The sequence below is a fragment of the Agelaius phoeniceus genome, chromosome 3 (assembly GCF_051311805.1).
Source record: "Agelaius phoeniceus isolate bAgePho1 chromosome 3, bAgePho1.hap1, whole genome shotgun sequence".
NCBI lineage: Eukaryota > Metazoa > Chordata > Aves > Passeriformes > Icteridae > Agelaius > Agelaius phoeniceus.
In genome coordinates this window covers 50,840,653-50,855,856 of record NC_135267.1, presented here as the reverse complement: position 1 = coordinate 50,855,856, position 15,204 = coordinate 50,840,653, and the positions used below count along the sequence as shown (strand labels likewise).

Sequence of the window (15,204 nt, the reverse complement as noted above, 5' to 3'; positions counted from 1 at the left end):
TTATATCTAAAGTTTCTTAATACTTTGCATGAATTTCATGGAAACAATTCACACAATTTTCTCTCCAGATTTGACTGCTTCAGAAGCATAGATTGTTTCATAGAGAATATTATATAAATCGTAGTATTTTTCTAAGCACTTATGTAGATAACATACACTTTCCAGAGACAAGCCACCCGTGGAGCACACAGATTTTAACAACAGTTTGTTTAGCACACTGTTTTAATTACAGCAGATACTGTCCTGCAAGTGTATTTTACATAGTTGGTTACTTTCACCAAACTATTTCTTCTTATTTCTTGTTTCTTCAGCTACTACAGCAGACATGAATGGGACAATCTTAGTTCAATCCTTTATAGCTGATGATCATTCACTGTGATGCTTAAAACCCACTTTTTTCTATTATTGCCTTCTGTTAGATTGTCAGGGTATTTTAACTGTGTATTGACAAACACACCCACAAGTACATGTCTGCAATTAGTATCATTTGCATCTGCCAACACTGGAGAGGTCAGGCACTGAAATCAAAGCTAGCAGAGAGCCTAAAAGAAGAACGTGCAAACAAACAATAGGACTCTGTCTCCAGCTGAACTTGTGCCCACCCTCGAATAGAACAGCTCTTCTGTTTCAGGTGGAATTCTGATGGAAAATATTATATAGAAACAACATGATATTCCACTTGTCTTTCACTTTATTTAGCTCACATATATGTAGTTAATAAGCCCTTAAGGGGTTTTTCTCCTAGCTTCTCTGTTAGAATTGCATATAAGTAATTGGAAGAAATTATTTATTATATATTTAAATAATACCTAATTCATTGTATTTTTGAGCAAGGAAGTTTTTTATTTCTCTGGGTATGTCAAAAACTCCTACTTTTGGAAATAAGGCACTTTGAATTTTAGTATTTTATTGTGGACACGAAAAATGTGATAGAAGTCAGAAAATAACACACTATGTCCTGTCAGACAGCCATTTAAAAGAAAAGTGATAAAATTATTTGAAACATCCTTCTGCATTAAAATATCTATAAAAACAGAGAGGATCACTGACTCCCTTGTGTGATATGTTCTGGAATGTAAAATAGTGAAATAAAAATAGATTTCCTAAAGATTTTGAATCCCTTGAAATACTGTCAAGAGAAGTATGGAGAGTATTGAAAAAAAAAATGTTCAGTTGTGCCATCTGGTGTCTAGAAGTGGCAGCTGTATTAGCATCAAAGCCAGGCCTTTTCTTTGAGCAAGAAACTGGACTTCTGTACAGTAATATTTTTATCTTTAGCTGTTCTGCTATAATGCTTTGCTGACTGAGAGGGTGTAATTGCTCTGAAAGAAGTGTAGGTGCTTTTCCAGATTTTATGGTCCAGTTGCCAAAATGTGCCTCAGTGATGGAGTGAAATGTATTGGAAAGACCCATTTTTTTAATCATTTCAATTTGCTGTAATTGCATTTGATAGTAGAGCTGTTTCACGGATATGAAGAAAAGATTTAAGTAAACATGAAAGGTTTAACAGACTGAAAGGAAATTTTCCACAAGATTGTCAATCTCCAATGTTTAAATAGAACCAATACATGTTTAAATAGAACCAATGTTTCAATATAACCCAAATGTTATATTGAAAGATCATATACTCATGTAATAAACTCATTGATTATTGCACTAAATCATAATAACCTAATCATTTTGATTAGAAATTCGATTTTTCTGTGAAAATTTGTGGTGTTCAGGTCAAAGGAAACAGAAGACTACAATTGGAAAAAGAGCCAAATCTGTCCCAGTTTCTCTCCTTCAAAAAAACCTCCAAGCCAGCCATCACAAAACTTCTAAATTAGCCAATGTCCTCATCTGTCCCGGTGCAAGAAGCCTTCCTTACATTTGTTATTTTTAATGCAGCAAAAGAAGAAGAACGATAAATCAACAAACAGGTTTGTGAGTGTCCCCAATCTAAGTGCTCTGGAATCTAGCGGAGTGGTGGGCAATGGACATCCAAACCGCCTGGACCCCATTCCTAACTCACCCATCCACGATATTGAGTTCAGCAGCAGCAAACCACTACCACAGCCAATGCCACCCAAAGAGCCCAAGACGTTTTTGAGGTGAGCACTGCCTCACCAATCTTTTTTTTTTTGCTTAACTTTGGAAAATTTTGCATTCTTATTGAGCTGAATCCCACTTGCTCTATCAGCCTTTCAGAGGTACAAGTACTCTTACAGCGTTTTTAATTTTTATGTTATAATTATAACCTCTTTATAGTATTCCTTTTTATTGTAGACCTTGTTGAAATGTGGAGTAGTCTCTCACTTTTCCCTAAGCCTTGAACTTTGAAAACCTTTATAAATACCTTAACAGAATTCATGTGCTTCCAATTGTTTACATATATGAACAATTGTTTTAGATGTTTGTGTTATTTACTGGTTTTCATTTAGGAATTGATACTAGCACGAAGGTTGTTTTATTTAGTAATATAAGATAATGATTTTTATATAAGAAAATTATTTTCCGTGCTAGGTGAATGTTTTGTGTTTCCTCTTTCCTCACCTATATGAAATTGTTTCATAGGAGTAACCTTACTACAGCAACAGGAAATTTACAGGCTTGGGTGCTTAATGCTGAGCTTCCAGTAATCAAAACCAGCATTAAAGTCTCAAGTAGTTCTCTCACAAAATAATCTACTGAATTGAATAACTTAAAATGATATTTTAGAGGCAGAATTTTAATCTTTTGTCTTGATATGCCCACATATTAAATGCACTGAAGTGCTGTACTTTGTATCTAGCAGGTGCTGATTTCTTACCTCTAAGATACCAACTTAAAGTGAAATGTAGAACCACAAATGTGGTTCCACAGCTGGTTGTTTGCTCTCTCCTTTGGTTTAATGCAAAAGATCACATACCTGGCAACTGCTAATTATAAAGGGAAACAAATGATAGAATCTAAAATAGATAGCAGAAAACAATATTTTTCAAGAAAAACTTTTTCTTTAAAAAAAAAGTACTGTTGCTATTTTTTTCCTGTGCATGTTATATGCATGAATATGCTCAGGTATCTATAAACATGCATGTGCATGACACCCCGTGGACTGTGATGCTGGAGTTTCCACTCCAAAATGTTTTGTGCTCTGTATTATCCTATAGTAGAAATTATTTTATTACCAATTTTTATTGATAAAGGAATTTGTGTAATTAAATTTAAATTATTCTTTCCTGCTCATTTTGTGAGAATGCTAAGTTTTCAAAGAGGAGCCAAATGCTGTTTGCAGCACAGCAGTTTGTTTTTTCTAGTATCTTGGCATATTTTAAGTGTGTGCATGAACAATTGCAAGTGATATTTGTGATGGGTATTATTACAAAAGTGTGTATTTCTGTTCAGTTGCCAGCCAGTCTTTGTGAGCACATGTCTACAAATATGATGTTCACATCATATTTTTCAAAATTAACTTTACCACAGGAAAAGGATGCTAAAAGAGGACCTTCTACAGTCATGCTTTTCCAAGAAAACTCTTTTTATTCTTCCTGCAAACTACAGCTCTTTATGAGATTTAAAATTATGTTTTCCAAAATACTATTTGCCCACCCTCTAATGTGGCTACTGAACTGACTTGTGCTGCTGATGCTCTCCAATGGAGTGGATGATCACAGATTCTCTAGGGAGACATTAAATCACATCCTAAGGCACACTGATAAATTAATCCATGGAAAAACAGACTGTGTTCCTTACCGAATATTCTTTGATTTTCATCTCCTAACAGTTGTACTTTTCACGTAGTTGTAGGATAATTGTTTTTTTGTTTTCTTTTTGTGAATTTAGCCCTCCTCAGACTGATGCCTCACCAGTGGCTTCCCCAGACCCACAGCGCCAGGAGTGGTTTGCCCGATACTTTACGTTCTGAGAGATGATTTGTCTTTGTGGCACAGCGTGATGTGGACTGTTTATAAGAGCATGACCTTAAGTAAACCCTCATGTGAACAAGCTTTCCTGTAATTTGTCAAACACTGTGAATGAGAAAGTATTTGTCTTTCTGATTTGAAACTGCACTGTATTTCATGTTATATTTGTTGGAATCACCTGACATGGTACTATACAATATGTGTAATTATAACTATTATTTTTATTTAACATGGAAGAATCTTTAAACTTTGTAATTACTACATAATAAATTTTGGTAGAACAAACATAATGCTTTTTCCCCCTTTTTCCTATAAATGTGTTTTCTTTGATTTCAGGTAAGGCTTTTCCCCCCAGATAACATAATTGCATGGTTACTATAAATGCAATTTGAACTGTAGAAGGAAAAATATATATCTCTCACTCTCTCCAATTTGGGTGGGATATGTCGAATGCATCCCAGTTCTGTTACTTTGTAGCAGTTTAAAAACCTTCTCTGGCTAACATTTAAAAGGAAGAATGCTAAACAAACCTAGTGTGGCTGCTGGCCTTCAGAGCAGATGGATTCTGACAGAAGATGAGAAACGCCACAAACCAGGAGCTGTTAACTGGGGAGGGGGGGTTGACTCCTCACCTGTTGCTTATGAGACTTCACCACCTAGTTATAATCAAAGATTTTATCATTGAATTCAAACAAAAACTGTTCCCACAGATCCTATATTTCTTTTATGAATATTAACAAAAACAAATGCTTGAAATATTTAGAAAAGTATTTTAGGTATCTCTGTGTAAATCAAGAATCTACATTTCGAGCATATAGTCTTGCTTTGGATAAAATTCATGTCTGAAATTAAAAAACAGAAGCCACAAACAAACAAATACCAACTACACTACTTTGTCCCATTAATACATACTACAGATACAGGTCTTTCATTAAAACTTAGTTACCTTCCCTTGTCTATATTAAATTTTTTTCTTCTTCTTAAACTAATATATGAAACTGTTTTTCAGCTAGTGAGCATGATTCCCCAATCTATACCTTTTATGATGTCAGTGTTGCTCAAGAAATTTGTTGCAGCTTAGAGAAAACCAGAGCTTATTGTCTTTTTTATATTTTTTCATTCAAAGATTACCACAAATTAACTCACACTGGTAGTCTCAGGGAGAATATTGTCTTTGTTTTATGAATGTATTTTTAAGCTAAATCTCTTATCTTTTAAAAGCAGGAAAAAAATATGTTTGAGTTATTTGAATAAGGTTCTAGTTAGCATATACAAAGGTCTTGAACTTTAATATTTCATCTAAAGCCCTAACTGCATCCTTTTTTTGCTATATGCACAAAGGTAAATACCCAGATGAAGATACTTGCTAATTACAATGAGTTTTGTATGTACTATATGTATAAATGAAAAATTTGTATGTTTTCATATAAACGATATAAAAATCTTCTAAATGCACATTTAAAAACTTCTATCATATAATTCACCTTGAAAACACCACTGAAAGCTGTATTCTGGTGATGCTGCCATGGATTAAAAATGTATACATCAGATTTTCTGTAGCTGGTGGACTCAACTGTAGGTATATGCAACTTTTTAATTTTAGAAGAAAGCCATATGGGGCAAAATGTCAGATTTCTTGGCTGTTACCCAAAATAAAATTCACTAGATCATTTTGTTACAATGTTCTGAAGTGAGTGTTGTGTATTTTTTCTTGCATGCTTTGCAAGGGATCAGCTGCCTTCTCCCATCTTCAATTTCATTTGTGCATTTTCACATAACTGGACAGGAATACGAAGATAACGATCCCTACATTTACCTATTCAGTGAAAGGTGTGCCCATTTTTACTAGTAGGCATCTGAATGTTTAGAAGCTCTCAGTTACTAGGTCTGCCACACTCAGAGCCTTATCAGTCTCCTCAAACCAAAAAAATAGCAAAAAAAAAGTCCCAAAACCAACCAAAAATAAAATGCCCAAAAAACCAACGAGAGTAAACTAGGAAAAATTCTATTTTCTACCAAATGGCCTTGAGAGCCTGTAAAATGTATTTGTCAAATAAGTCAGTATCTGGCTTTTGAGATTAAGGAACTTGCATGATGACAATGCCACTGTGTTCCTGATCTTTGCAGTACCTGGTATTCTGGAAAAAGCTAAAAGTGCAAGGATTCATGAGTTCATAGGTGGCCCCAGCCTCAGCTGCCAAGAGACACACCTTAGGGCATAGTCTGGAGCCCACGTTTTACAGCCACGTGAACATCCAGCCATATTTATGCTGCCTGGGCTAAACCTTTCCCTAACCTGTGGGATCCATGGGCCCTTCTCAGTTCGTGTGCAGCCCTGCTGGCAGTGTCCAAACTGCACACCATGCCACCACCCTGACCCCAGCATTAATGGGCACTTCTGTACTCTCCTGGAACAAACCCACATTGAGGGCCCACTCTGTGTTCTGAAAAACAGAGCAGGTTTAAGTCTTTGTCTTCATTACCACACTGGACTATCAGGAGGGACCTCAAAGCAAAAATAGTAATATGGTTTATGTAAGAAATTATTATTCCAAGTGGAAAGCAGAGCCAAACCAGGCAAGTGTTCCAAGCCTAGGACAAGAGAGCTTTTCAGGCTGGTAACTGCCAGCACTGTCTCCATCCACTAGTTTGAAACAATTACTTTTCCCTGTCCATTTTGCATCATGACTTCAAAAGAGGCTATCTCATGGGTTTTTGAAAGGGCCTCATACATTTTTTGATAACTTCTTATTGAGCAAACATTTCCTCATTACTTAGCTAAGCACATAACAGTTACTAGTTACTATTAGATAATAGTAAATTGATAAATAACTTCAGCCTTTTCTTGTAGGAACCACTACCTGATCACAGCCTTTACACACCAACATCTGCTACTTGCTCTGTAGTTGAAAAATCAGCTGCCCCAGTTGCAGGAAGCTGCACTGTTTTTCATACTGCTGCCCTGGTTGTTCAGGCTACCAACACAGACTGAGGAAGCACAAGTGGACACCTCCAGGAATTCACAGAGACGACAGCTCTGCCATACCAGGAGGCAGGTAACTGCTAACAAATGTGCAGCAATAACTGTGTCTCATTATTGGAAAATAGCAGCCTGGGTTTGTAGCTTGCAAAACCAGCACTATAAACTGAATAAAGTTGACACTGAAAGCGTATGCCAGAGAAAGAGCTTGTTTTGAATTTTCATAGTGATCAATTTATATTTTAAGTGCAGATCTCAGGAGTGCCTTTGCAGCTGAATCTATTACATTGGTTACAACAGGACCATTTTATAAAACAAAATGTATTTTTCTTCTAGATACATATCTAGGGGTTAAAACACTTCCTCTTTATAATCCCCATGAAGCAGTATTTTGCTGGAAACACTGTTTTCTTCAGGTGAGGATTTAGGCAACATCTACAATCACACTGAAGTTTGTGTTTGCAAACAATGCAGGAGAGGTAACTGAACGTCCATCCACTGATTCACCAGACAGGAGTCCTGTGCAGAAATCCTCTTCCCATAGCACGTGGAGTTGCAATTCAGAGAAATCTGATTTGTAATTTAAAGCACCTGTGAACTTCCACACAAAATTTTTCCCCAAACATTCCAAGACCATTCCCTTCTTTGCTGGCCAAACATTCTTCAGATGAACTCACGGATAGTTAGATAATATAGTCAAGAGGTAAAGTATACACTGCAGCTTTCTTATTCATTAAAATTTAAATAGGACTGGGAGGGAAAAACAACCCAGCATGCTAGACATTAAAATTAATTATCTTAGTTTTATTAAGGCACTAAAGTAGTTACTTTACCTATTAAAGCCATACATCATAACCTGATAATAAGGCATCTAAAGGATATTATTTTCTGTTTGAGAAGTGTTGATTTACTCCTCCACCAACTGTAAAATTTTGAATTAAAATACAAACTGTGTACATTTCTTTTGGTATATTTTTATTATAGAACTATTGGTATTATTGTAGTACACTTTTTGGTTAAGATCCTACATGGACAGTGATTTTTGTTTTGATTGCCTATCAAGAATTCATCATTAATACAGGCTAACAATGAGAGGGCCTGGGAGTCAGAAGCTCAATGGAGAATAGCTTTAAGATTGCTCAACACTTTGAAGTCATGGGGACATTAAGCTGTGCTCTGTAATACTGCAAGACTTGAATGGATGTATGAAAGAGATTCAAATACCTTCTCAGAGGTATCAAGAAAATATGAAAGTAAAACAGAAGGCAATCGTTGGGACCCTAAGGGCAATATGTTTCTATCTAACCTCTGTCACTCTCCCTGTCCCCACCCCCCACACACGCTTCTCTGTTTATTTTTTTTCTCTTTGCCTCTTTTACTATTAAATAAAATATATCAATTTTTCCACACCAACATTTAACCTCGTTTGGTTTTAATCATGTGTTTTGAATATATTTTGAACCTTCAAAGTTCTTTCCGTTTGATATATAGAGACTTAGTTTTCTTTGCTCTTCTGGTTTTAAACCAGATGGTAACAGCCTGGAACACGACTTTGATACAGCATCAGCTAAAACCCAAACTATTTCAAATAATTGTAGAGCATGTCACAGGGTTGTTAAATGCGGGGAAAAATAGATAAGAAACTATTCAAAATACCATACTGTAAATTGCATAAGCAACAGCTTTAGAGCCTGCAGCAAACCCTGCTTTTTGGTTTCATTAATAAAATCCCCAAACTCCTCAGACTCTGTTACGCCCTCATGAAGAAGGGAGAAGAGGCTGGCTTGTCGTGCAGCTCTCTCCAAAGAAAACAAATTTAGACTTCGAGGTGTAACCCACGGGGGTGGAGAGGGAGCTTGTAGGAAGCAGCTTCAGCTGCCTCGAGGCTACCGCTGCCCACGGCCCTCGCAATCCTCCACGCTGTGCAGGGGCAGCGTCTCTCTCCAGGGGCTGCAGAGAGCGGCACGGAGAGCCCGCGGGCGGATCTTTTGTTCCCGAGAGGCCGAGCAGCTGGAGCGAACCCGTGCCCACGGACTGCCCCGTGCCGGCCTCGCCGCCCCTCTCCTGCTCCTGCTCCCGGGCGGGCCGGTTCTCCCGCGGCAAGCGCCCCGACATTCCGCCCGGCCCCGGCTGCTCTCCGCCGCCCCGCCCCGCTCAGGGCCCGCCGGGCCCGGGCGTGGAGAGACGCGGAGGGGCGGGGACGGAGCCGCTCCTCCCGCCGGGTGAGGGAGCTGCGGCCGCTGCCTCGGCGCGGCGGGAAGCGGCGGGAGCGCGGCGGCTCCGCTGCAGGTACCGAAGGGGAGCGGGGGGCGGCGGGCGCTGCCCGTTTGCCTGCCGGGCGGGCTGCAGGGAGCGCCGCGCATCCCTCGCTGCCCGGCGCTGAGCGGTACGGGACGCTCTTGGGGCAGCACCCGGCTGGCCACCCTCAAAACTTGCCGTGCTGGAGGCGGCCGGAGCGGGAGGGCTGGCAAGTGGCTGCAGGAGCCGCCTGCCCTCATCGCCTGCAGAGCGAGGGAAGGAGAGCCGCCCCGGTCGCTTCTCGCACTACCGGGAGGAGCGCCCCGCCTCTCACCGGCAGGCGGGGCGGGGCGGGCTGGGTTGGCGGGAGCCGTCACTGAGGGGCGGCTCAGCTCGGCCTGGCCCGGCCTCGGTGCCTGCCGCGGTCCCGGTGCCGGGCGGCGGAGGTGCCGCCCTGAGGAGGTTTCCCTGCCCGAGCTCAGGAGCCGCGCCCGCCCCGCCTCGCCTGGCTCCTCGCTGGGCTTTTCCCAGGGAAAGACAAAGTTTCCCGCCCGGCGCGCGGCCGTAGCGGGAAGCGGCGCTGTGTGAGTGAGCGCCTCCCCGCGCCTTGCCCGCCCCGGGCAGCCAGGGACAGCATGGTGCTGAGCGCGGAGCAGGTGAGCCTCATCGGGCAGGTGTTCGAGTCGTACGTGCTGGAGCACCACAAGGACGAAATCCTGGCCATCCTGAGGGAGGCGGACGAGCAGGCGCACTACCCGGTCGTCGTCGACGCCTTGACGCTCTTTGAGACCAACATGGAGATCGGGGAGTTCTTCAACGCCTTCCCCAGCGAGGTGCTCCCGATTTTCGACAGCGCGCTGCGCCGGGCCGCGCTGGCAGCGCTGCAGGACAGCGCGGAGCCCGCACAGCTCAGCCTCAAGCAGAACCTGCACGCCAGGGTCTCGGGTGAGTGCGGGCCGGGACTGCAGAGAGCTGCACCTCCCAGCCGGGACTGCCGGCATTTCTTGGCTCTTCAGGGAAACTGCCAAAAGTTCCGTACTCTGTAACCAACTATTCTTACTTGGCTCTTCAGGGAAACTGCCAACGTTTCCGTAACCAGCTATTGGGGTGCCATGGAATGAGCGAGTTTAATTCTTGCCGTTCCTGTGTTTGAAACCGAGGGAATCCTCAGTGTTTATTGAGCAGCAAGGGACACGTGCAAACATGTGGATGGGTGTAGATCACCTCCCAAAAGAAAAGCTGTGGCCATGCCCACTGGGCTGCCTGTCTCTCGCTGGGTCAGGGCTTACACTAAAGCCTTTCCAGGGCAAAGACTTCTCCAAAGCAGCAGCTGGTCTTACATTATGTCTTTTAGACAGAAGATGTGGAGAGAAGAAAAAAGGGAAAAAAAGTCCTGGGAAAAAAGTTTTAGGGGAAGATAAATGGTTCCAAAGTTTTACTGCAGGTTGCCTTCCCTACCATGCGTGTTGGCACTCAGTCCTTATTGGCTCCAGTCATCTTCCAAAGTCTAAATTTTGAGTTGTCTTGTAACAATTTCGTCTGAAAGTGTTGAATTTTATGCTTAACTGTTATAAAATTGCTTGTCATAAAATTGGAAGGAACTGTTGGAAGGCGTGATTAATAAGGAGGATTCAGTAATGTTTTTATTGCCAGATGATATATCATTATTCCTTATTATTGGGAAATTTTTAGCAGCTTTGAGTTTTGGTAAATGTGGAGTGCAGGTTCTGGGATTGAAATGTCTTTTTTGCCTGTTGTGGGAAACAGGGTCAGCAGAGGCACCATCCCTTCTGGTCATTTCTGATCATAACAATTTGGAGCAATAGTCTGCAAAGCTGAGAGCTGGCAGACCTGTGTTTCCCTCCTCTGCCCTGTTGTGGAGTGGCTTATGATCATTCAGTCTTTTGGCAGCTTGAATTTGGACAAATCACATTGTTAAATAGGCCTGTGTTTCATTCCAGTGAGTTTCCATAAAAATGTTGTAATGACAATGCATATATCAGAAATACATTGAGCCTGTGGTGTTCAGGTGCTGAGGAGCTTGTACTCAGCTGCTGAGTGTGTGAGGTAAAAGGATGGCCTCTTGTGTTGGACTGAAATTTGACCTCAGGCACCTTCCTGTACCTATGAAAGCAGGAATGAGGTAAGGCTTTCCTCCTAGTGTTCTGAGATGCATTTACATCATTCAGGGCTTCAGCATGGAAAATGACTCCGAGGAAGTATTAGAAGGAATACAGCAAGGAGAGATGATCTCTGCATGAGTAGAGGTGTCTTTAAGACATTCCTTTTCCTCCTATCAGCCTCTTGCTGGAGCTGATCATTCCTCCCACAGTGATGTTTTGTCTAAATAGTCCCTTATCAACCTCTGGCAAAATTAACCCCCTTGATCAAATAGTTTTAGTAACTGATAAAAGCAAGCCTGACTGATCATTGATAGAATTCAGTCAGCAGACTCACAGATAATTCCATCCATAAGCTGGAGAGATGTTGGTGAAGAACAGGGACAGTTATCCTTGAGAGGTCCAGCTGGATCAAAATAGCATCTGTCCACAGAATTTGGTTAATGCTCTGTACCACTGAAAGGCTCACTGCAGAAGAAACAAAAGAAATAACCTAAATTTTCTATAGCCCTTTTTCCACCCAAATTTTCCCACGACACTGTTACCTTTAAGTGGGTGCTGAGTTCTGATTACCTTCAGAATTCTCATCTTGGAGTGCCACTTCCCGTTCCCATGTCAGAGAAGGAGGGAATGAGAATGTGGTGCACTATTCTTGGTGGGAGCAGCAGGCAACTACCACGAGTTTGGTGATGGTATCTTTGCGTCAGGCTTGGAATTAAGTGAGGAAAAGTGATTTTGCATACACCAGATATAAGAAACAACCTCAACACTTTCTACCAATATGGACAGGGCATCTAGGGGTTCAAAAAAGGGTGGAAGGAGTGTGGATATGCAGTTATTAATAATGGATGATTACCCGGAGTTCACTGAAGAAAGTAAAAGTTCTTTATCTGAATTTCAGCATTGTAGGAATTTGATTGTGTAACTTCTATTTTTTGCTACAAATCCATTAAATGATTTTTCCTTGTTTATCATTAGCCTGAGCACCACTGTGTTTGTTAGTGAAGGCCAAGCTGCTTCTGATATTTTAAATAGCTTTTTTGTGACTAATACAAAGAGGCACATACTCAATTAAAGAATTTGTCAAGCAGTCTAGTATGATCAGAATGAAGGCTCTTTTTGTCACATTTGTCTCTTCAAAATTCACAGATGATCATCATATATCCTGACAACAGTGCTGCAGCTCTCTCTAGTGTAAGATGTGGTGCACTTTGCAAAGCTTTTTCAGGGGCAGCAATACTGAACTAAGGAAAAAAAAAAGCCAAAACAGGTGGAGAAATAACGGATTTTTATTTTTTCCTGAACTGACTAGAAATGCAAATCTGTGGTAGAATGAAATTTTCATCAGGCTGGGTAGAACATTTAAATACCTTTATTAGAGTCAAACAGAAAAAAATGTTTGCAGTTTTACAAAATACTTCCTCCTGATTATTTAATGCCACTTTTTCTACTTTATTCTCTTACCTTTTAAAATTAGTTCAATTGTTTAAAAAATTTCTTTGAACAAAAGCAGAAAGTCAAGTGTTGCTTAAAAGTATCAAACCAGAATGTTTCTACATGTCTGAAATAAGGAATTTAGGGTTGAAAACACAGAAATAAATATGATTTTTTTTTTTCCCCAGCCAAAGTCACTGAGAATATTTGCCCTAAATGCACAAATAGTTTTGGTCCCCTTAGAAACGTTATTTCCTAGCAGATTTGTAGTTTTACATCTCTGTAGAAAATAATTTCAAAATATTTTGGAAGTAAAGATAAGAAATTAAGTTTATAATTATTCGTTATCTTGTAGTTCATTACTAATTTCTGAGTAGGCAATATTTTGCTCAGGTGAGCATTTCAAGACCGTTTACTTTTGTAAGGACTTTGTAGGTTGTTGAGATTAATCTTCCTGAGGATTTCAGCCACTCTGGTGCCAAGTGATGGGTGAGCTCTGGAGCCTGATCAGCACATGACTGAACTGGCTGCTGGGGTGGAATTAAGGGAGAGCAAGTGGAAAGTGTCCTGTCACTATGCATTTGAATATACAAGTGATTTTGCTTTGCCTGTATTCATAACCCCTTTACATTCTTTTTATGCTATCTTCCTTGAGCTCGAGGTTTACTGGTATCCAATGTGGATTTAAGATCAAATGCTCTCCAACTGTGAGTTTGCCTAGACTTGAGAATTCACACAATATTAGGAGCTACACCTGTTTAACTGTTGGATAACACTGGGCCACAATTAAGTAGCATAACCAAAAATTTGTCATTCAGATAAACCAGATGTAGAATAAATGGCATTTGCAAAAGGAACATCTGAATTAATACAGGTATGAGAACATCAGGATCTGTTTCCATGAATGGAAGCTGTTCATGACTGTTCACCCTTTGGCAAGAGTGGGAGAGTAACCTGGCAGCATTTTCAGCTAGTGCTCGGTGTCTGATGATTTTCATCATCTGAGGACAGTGAATCAGATTTATGCTACAACAGATGAGTAGTTGAATCATGTTTATAAAATGCTAATAACAATGGCTACTGTTTATATGTCTGGTGTGTTTTCTGTTTAACTGCATTGTAAGTCCTTGTTTGATAAGCACAGCCTTATGCTGCACATGTTTCTGTCTAACAGGTTTGCCTGTTTGCCCAGAGCTGACTCGAGAGCACATTCCTAAATCCAAGGACGTGGGACACTTTTTGTCTGTTACTGGGACTGTCATACGCACCAGTTCGGTGAAGGTTTTGGAGTTTGAGCGGAGTTACATCTGTAACAAGTGCAAGCACGTGTTTGCTGTCAAGGCTGACTTCCAGCAGTACTACGCCTTCTGTCGTCCAGCAGCCTGCCTCAATGAAGAAGGCTGCAACTCAACCAAGTTCATGTGTCTCTCTGGAACAACCTCTTCTCCTGCCTGCTGCAGGGACTATCAAGAAATCAAAATTCAGGAACAGGTGAGGGAAAAAAAAACAGACAAAAGGGGAAGGTATTAAAGTATGGATGTCTACTGTTGTTTAAAACAAATGCCTTAGATGACTGAAAGGAGCCAGGTAACCCATTGGTCAGAGATTTCCTGTCAAAGAGTTAAAAAATAAGCCAACATGTAGACCATACTTCTGTTACTGGGTAATTCTATTCAATATTGTACAAAACACCAGCAGTCAGTGAATAGATTAAATTTCCATAGATGAAATTCCCTTCCACGTTGAATCCCTGTAACACCAAGTGTGCATTTTTCCTCTAAGCACTTCCTGTGCGTGATGCTGATGTTCAACACTGGTTCTGAGGACTAAAGCTAGCCCAGTGTAGGCCAGGGCCAGCTGTAGCTGTGCAGTGTGGTCAATACATGGTGTCTGCAAATGTTCTTCCCTTCAGCCAATATTGAACTCCACAATTATTGCATATGTGATCCTTACAGAACCTGCAGCCAGAACTTGTGTTTGGTTTCTGATGGTAGCCCTGGGTGGAAGTACAGACAAGGTGGAGGAGAAATGTGTGAAGTTAGAAATTAAGGTCTTAATAGTAAGGGAATAAACTTTCTAGGAAATAAGCCCTATATTGCATGAACATATAATGATTGTTTCTGACTTATGGGAAATCTCTTTAACTTAGATTTTGTTATGCTGTGTGACACACATACCTCACTGGTAGGAAAGATTTACAGCAACATGAGCTTGTTAAAAACAGTAAAGTTAAACTAGGACTGAATTTCCCTTGTGTTTCCTACTGAGCTCTGCAAATAACTGTGCATGTGCCATCAGTACTGACAGTGATGTGAACTGCCTATGGCCATTTAGATAATACACAAGGGTGAATTAACCTTCCTAGGCACCAGAGAGTGAATACATTTAGAATTCTGGCATGTATGACCTGGGCTGCAGAACGAAAAGGTTCTTCTGACTGTTGTTCTTGTGCAGTCGATACTCTCAAAACTATTGCAAGCTCTAAGTGTAAATGGAAAGATTGCTTGTTGGAAATGGACTGTGACAAGATTGCAGAGACTTTGCCCTG

General features: G+C 40.8%; 2 protein-coding genes across 11 annotated transcripts in view; both read left to right on the top strand.

Moving 5' to 3' along the window:
- FAM184A (family with sequence similarity 184 member A) overlaps positions 1 to 5,570 on the top strand; it is a 74,613-nt gene extending 69,043 nt beyond the window's left edge. For 7 of the 10 annotated variants that reach the window (XM_077175230.1, XM_077175232.1, XM_077175229.1 and 4 more), the window contains 2 exons: positions 1,891 to 2,093; positions 3,805 to 5,570. In XM_077175230.1, coding sequence (XP_077031345.1) covers positions 1,891 to 2,093; positions 3,805 to 3,886 — 285 coding nt within the window. In that variant the 3' untranslated portion in view covers positions 3,887 to 5,570. Of the gene's footprint in view, positions 1 to 1,890; positions 2,094 to 3,804 lie in introns of those variants that run through there. The other 3 variants (XM_077175233.1, XM_077175231.1, XM_077175234.1) reach the window with 2 other exon arrangements.
- Positions 5,571 to 9,103: 3,533 nt separating this feature from the next.
- MCM9 (minichromosome maintenance 9 homologous recombination repair factor) overlaps positions 9,104 to 15,204 on the top strand; it is a 48,248-nt gene continuing 42,147 nt past the window's right edge. The window contains exons 1-2 of the mRNA XM_054630061.2: positions 9,104 to 10,047; positions 13,831 to 14,147. Coding sequence (XP_054486036.2) covers positions 9,738 to 10,047; positions 13,831 to 14,147 — 627 coding nt within the window. The 5' untranslated portion in view covers positions 9,104 to 9,737. The remainder of the gene's footprint in view (positions 10,048 to 13,830; positions 14,148 to 15,204) is intronic.